General features: G+C 45.8%; 1 protein-coding gene across 1 annotated transcript in view; it reads left to right on the top strand.

The window, feature by feature from the left end:
* The first annotated feature begins 1,209 nt into the window (after window positions 1–1,209).
* LOC101042188 (NBPF family member NBPF4-like) overlaps window positions 1,210–6,000 on the top strand; it is a 65,521-nt gene continuing 60,730 nt past the window's right edge. Inside the window, exons 1-2 of the mRNA XM_074381553.1 lie at window positions 1,210–1,387; window positions 2,800–2,902. Coding sequence (XP_074237654.1) covers window positions 1,210–1,387; window positions 2,800–2,902 — 281 coding nt within the window. The remainder of the gene's footprint in view (window positions 1,388–2,799; window positions 2,903–6,000) is intronic.

Here is a 6,000-nt window from a genome sequence, read left to right as displayed (position 1 = left end):
CAACACATCAATGGTGTTACAGCAAACACGAGTGTGTATGCATGTGTGTGTGTGTTTGTGTGTGTATCTCCAACAATATTCCATAAGAACTGTTCATGGCCGTGTTCCTTTTCCTTTCAATACATGGAAAAACTAAATGAAAACAGCAAAATAACATCAGGTTTACCAGACTTCCCAAAATGTATGGTCACACACGTTTTCAGGGGATATACACAAATGATTTTGATCACTTGATACCTTGAAAAGAGCTCTTGTGAGACAGAATGATATTGATAAGTGACAAGTATGAAAAAAGTGTTCACTGACATCAAAGCAACAAATCAACCCAGAGAAAGAGGAAGAGCTTTGCACTTAGGCATGTGAACTGGTCATAAGTGTAATGAAAAGCCAGGATGCTGCCTCTGTGAGAGAAAAGAAATCAACATAATAACAGGATGCAGTGAAAAGAATACTGAGGCAGGGGAGAAAATATTTTTAAAAATAAATTATTCATTAACTTTTCAGTAGGTACAGAAGAGAAATGCAGAACCCAGAAGATGTCATGGCAGTCTAAAAGTTTGACATCTTTCATGTGTGGAAGAGCCTTAAGATCTGTTTTAACTTCAAGAAGTTGGGGTGACTTCCTGAAGACCACTAAGAAAATATAACCTTTTAGGAAATTGTCTCTATCTTGATGATTTTATACCCACAAGAGAAGGACAAAGAGGAATGTGCTTAGACGAATTAAGAAGTGAGTCTGCAGCACTGTCACAAGGCTGTGCGAATCCTGAGAGGGACTGCTGAGGAAATGGTCCCCATCAGGGACTCTCAGGTGAGACCAGGGGGCCTTGGGTTTCAGCACAGCCTGGGCAATTGGAATGCAGGGCTCCGGAGATTCCATGACACACCCACCTTCTAATTCTGTTATGGCAACTGCAGACGGTTACCTGGCACACAGGCTGCGACCTCCCTCACTCTTGTAGAGTCTGAGCTACAGGCAGTGCCTTTGGCTCTGAGCTCAGGCGTCCTACACGCTGTTTCTGCTGTTAAAGACTCTAAAGTGCTGTGGGGTGTTGATCAAGGTCTTCTTAACCGTAAGTCAACCATCCCAGCTGTTGTCCTCCCTCAGTGCTGATTATACCTATTCGGTTTCACTGGTTTTTGACCCATCTTGTGTTTGGGTTTCTTCTCCCTAGTCCCTGTTATTCATCTTCTGCCACCAACGTCAGCATGGTGGTATCTGCTGGACATTTATCCAGGGAGAGGGCAGAGATGAACATCCTAGAAATCAACCTGGAATTGCGCTCCCAGCTGGCAGAGAGTCAACGGCAGTTCCAAGACCTCAAAGAGAAATTTCTTGTAAGTCAAGCTACTGCCTACTCTCTGGCCAAGCAGCTCAAGAAATTCAGTAAGTTCTATCATCTCACTATCACCAAAGTGACGAATAAGCGCCTGCTTCTCTCTGAGATACTCAATGGTCCCTCATCTAAATTAATTTCATCCTTTCCTTAGTTCTAGGAAAATAGAAATGGGTATTTTAACTTCATGGTGTTAAGGATGGCAAAGGGAGGCACGATGCGTTTAGCAGCGTTTCCACGTTAGCGGTCCCGTGTGAGGTGGGACTAGAGTTACAATCCTGCTTACTGACTCTGACACAGGCACAGACGCACTTACTTTCCTCAGCAAGATGCTCAATCCTGTTTCCGAGAATCCTTTCTGTATCCTGTAAGATCCCGCAGACAGATAACTTGTAGTGTTTTGGTAAATGTCTAGGACCAAAGAACTACCGTTCAGTTTAAGCTTCTTTGAGGCCCAGTAGGCAAATCTCTGTTCTGGGGACCCCGGGGGAAACGTGGTGACAGTACAGAGTACCTGCTCCAAGGAGCTGAAGGAGGAGACTGCTCCTGATGGTAAGCGTGGCATCTGTACGTGAGGGCATCCAGAGCAGGAAGTGCCCTGGGGAGAGGGAAGTCCTGCCTCTTGGGGCAAAGGCTCTTATTCTAAAGAGGAAGACAGATGGCACATTAGACATTGTGGAGGTCACAGTGTGGCGTGTGGAGTAGGGAGCCTGGGCCCGACTCCTGGGCTCCATCCAAGCGGCCTAGCTTCTCTGTGTCTCAGTTTCCTCATCTATTCATGGGTATTATAATAATACCTACCTCCGTAAATTGCTGCAATAAATTACATGAGCTGTTTCTTCTAAATCTCCTAGAACAATGCTTGGCACAGAGTAAACACTATTAGTTCTTTATTCTACTATTTCTAACTTAATTCAAACCTTATTAGTATTTGGCCATATTTCTTTTATGATTTCAGGGTCTAATGCCTCATATCTTATGCCATTATATTCAGATCGGATTTTTCAAATCTTTGACAAATTTGTGCTTGAAATTCCCAGTCCCAGGTAATCCATGAGTCCCATAGCCCTAAGGGCATTTCCTACCGTCCAGAATATCAGTACTTCATGCCCCCATAGAGTGTTCGAGAGGAGACGCTGCAAGGCTCGGGAACATGGGCAAAACTAAGAGTCAGACCTTGGGGGCTGTGAATTCTGACTCTGTCTCATTCCAGGTGAATTATCTTGACAAGTCACTTGACTTGTGCCATTGAGTTTCTTTTTCCCCGTCTCTAAGTTGGAGAGAGAGTATCAGATGCCAGCAAGTTGGGAGGTTGATAATTAAAAACGAGGAAATCCCTTGCTGGAGCCTGATAGTGGGATGCTTTTGTCCTTGGGACACACACTGCCACCTGCCATGTAGGCAGTGACCACAGCAGCCTGTCCAGCCTTCCACTGAGGCAGGCGTGACTGTCTTTTCTCAGAGTGTGAAGAGTACAAAGACATCATAGACTCTGTGCTGAGGGATGAAATGCGGTTCATAGAGGAGAAGCTGGCAGAGAAGCTGAGGCAAGCTGAGGAGCTCAGGTGAGCAGACGCCGGGGGGACAGGCAGGTGCGCAGGGCTGTGTTCTCTGACGTGCAGCAGTTCAGCTGGCAGAAGCAGGAGCTAAGCTGGGCCTGGACCAGGACAGGCATTTCCATGGCAGGCACATTTCACACCAACACTCATGAAGCAGAACAGGAACCTTAGCGAGTTATGGGTTGCAGTTGTTCCCTGAGCTGTGTTTACTCTTTTGATAACAACTAATCTTGAGCCCAAATTTGCATATCCAAAATTAATTACAAGAAAGTGAACCACCCAGCAGCATTTAGTACAATCCATCCCATTTACGCTGAGAGTCACCTTCTGGCTGACTGCAGCAACTCATTCGGTCAGTCAATGCTGCCTTCTTGACCTGTCGTTCTTTTCCTCTTTCATCTTTACAATTCACCCCTTCTGCACCTGGCCACATTTCTGTGCATGGCTCTGTTTCCAGTCACTGCCCGATGCACTATGTGAATTTTCACGTAGAAATGTCCATGGCTAAAGTGAGGAGCTGAAAGGACATCCTTTTGAAACCGATTTGGGAAGACACTGACTTTTGTTTCCAGAAGAAAAAAATGAATGGAACATCACAGAGGGTCTCACAGGAGCTCCCTCTGATACAGAGGACGCCTCCAAGGTTCAAGCAATTCTCCTGTCTCGGCCTCCCGAGTAGCTGGGACTACAGGTGTGCACCACCATACCTGGCTCATTTTTGTATTTTTAGTAGAGACAGGGTTTCACCATGTGGGCCAGGCTGTGTTGGAACTCCTGATCTCGGGTTCTGCCCACCTCAGCATCTCAAAGTGCTCAGATCACAGGCATTGAGTCACCATGCCATGCTTTTAAAAATAAATAAAGATTTACTTATTATTATGTTATATATACATAATACAGCAGCCGTATTCTGTTGCAGAGAATGGAGGACTTTTTGTTCCCTCTTAAACGGAACCTCCCCTTTGCTTTCTGGGACCACTACCTTATGCCTCATGTCAAAACCATTTGGGAATTCCTGGGTTTCAATTCCTTGTGATTTAATCTTTGTCACCTCAAAATTTATAGATATAGATATGGTGTAGATATACACACACACACATATTTCTCTGGACCACACGCATTTCCCCAAACATGTGACCTTCTGCTGGGAGGGCTCCTTGAGGACATTCTCACATAAACCTCCATTGCAGTATCAGAACTGATCACTCATCACTTTCCGTTATTAAACCTTCTCTGCTATCTCACCGTAGGGAATATAAAGCCCTGGTTCACTATCAGGCAAAGGAGCTGACCCAGTTACGAGAGAAGTTACGGGAAGGGAGAGATGTGTCCCACTCACTGAATCAGCATTTTAAGGCCTTCCTCACTCCCGATGACCTTGACACGTCCCAGGGTCAGGACCTCCGAGTGCAGCCAGCTAAGGGGCGCAGGCTGGCAGATGGTGACATCAGCAGGCTCAGCCCAGGTAAGGTGGGCACAGGCCCTGATGACACACAGCCCCAGGCTTATGAAAGAACCCAGATAGTGACATCTAAATAATGACAATTTTATTTCTTTCCACTAAAAATTTGTAACCATGACATGACCAGGAATTCCTGGGCCAAAACTGAGATGGAAAACCCATGGAGTTCGAGGTCACAGTTTTGCAAATGTCTCCTCATTTCTTGCTGGAACGTGGTCTTTAGGGCCAGAGGTGGCATCCGTCCAGTTTTAAAGGACAAGAAGGAGACTGTGACAGGAGGCCGAGTGTTAGAGTAAAAAGCGCCCTGGACTTAGAATGAGGGTTCCAGGCTCTATCTTCAGCAGTGTCTTTAGCAATTGTGGGGAACCAATTAATTTATCCTTCCTGAGTTCTTGTCTCTACATCTGTAAAGGCAGACAAATTGTCTCTTGCATTCAAATGTGGGAACACTTACGACTATATATCATGATGAGATAAAGCCCCTTGCTGTGTGGTGTTAAAGAAGGCACTTGACGTGGTGGCATTTGGTGGTAGGAAGCCGTCTACTTGAAGCACTCCACGTGGAGCGTATATTCCTGGATAACACAGCAGAAGTCGCTTGGAGGGCCCACGAAGTCGCTTGGAGAGCCCACGAGTGGAGTACTGTGGGACAAGTTAGTTTGTCCTGTCATAAGAGAAAGATACTGGTTTTAAAGTAAGCTGTAACAAAACACAGAGCCTATGCCTGGGTATCAGAAGTGAGGCAGGATTGGGTACACAGCTGCTGAAGCTTAGAGAGAGGCTGGGCAAACCTCCAGTAACATGGGGAGCAAGATGTCTTTTCCCTATTTGGCCAATCTTGATGGTGACCCTCCAAATCAGAAACAGGTTGCCTCATGAATCAGGAAAACCTGTCTGATTAAAAATAAAATATGAGAGTTTTCAGTACAATGCAGACCCATAGATGCATGTTCATGTCTCAGTACACATAGGGCTGACTGTGATTCCAGTGGGTGAAGTGGGAAATATCTGAATAGATGCTTCTGTACTTCCAGAAAATGATGAAGAAGAGGATGAAGATGATGTAGATGAGGAGGTTGCTGAAGTACAGGAATCAGCTGCCCCTAGGTAACGCTGAATAATCAGGAGCGGGTACTGGGAGGTAAAATATGGAAAAGGTCTCAGAAAGAACACAAGGCAGGTGAGGGTAGTCACAGATTCCAGATGCAGGATACAGATAGCTGCAGAGTGCACTGATTTCACCCACTCACCAATGAGGAAATAGCCCCCTTAACAAGCTTGTCCATTGTCTTCATGGTACCTGTAAGCAAAACCCTTGATGACCTCACCAACCTTAGGAATTTCCTGCACACACAGGGCAGACCTGGCTTCAAATGTGGAAATTTTAAAAAATCTAGAAAGCACACCATCTCGGGGGTCTACCGTGGCTCAGACACCTGTATTTCCTTGCCCACAGTATGTTAAATACAACCCAGCTTAGACACACAGTGTAGCAGTTGTCTTTGGTTCTGTGTGTGTGCTGTGAAGACTGTACCATACAGAAGCAGCTGAGTCTCTGTCTTCCTCAGCTCCTGTCTGTCCAGTGCAATGAACACCAGCTGCTCTCTTCCTCTCTGGTTCCCATGGCAGCCATGCTGTGTTG

This window comes from Saimiri boliviensis, chromosome 11 (assembly GCF_048565385.1).
Source record: "Saimiri boliviensis isolate mSaiBol1 chromosome 11, mSaiBol1.pri, whole genome shotgun sequence".
NCBI classification, from domain to species: Eukaryota; Metazoa; Chordata; class Mammalia; order Primates; family Cebidae; genus Saimiri; species Saimiri boliviensis.
The sequence above is the reverse complement of the archived record's forward strand: the minus strand, read 5'-3'. Positions and strand labels throughout refer to the sequence as shown.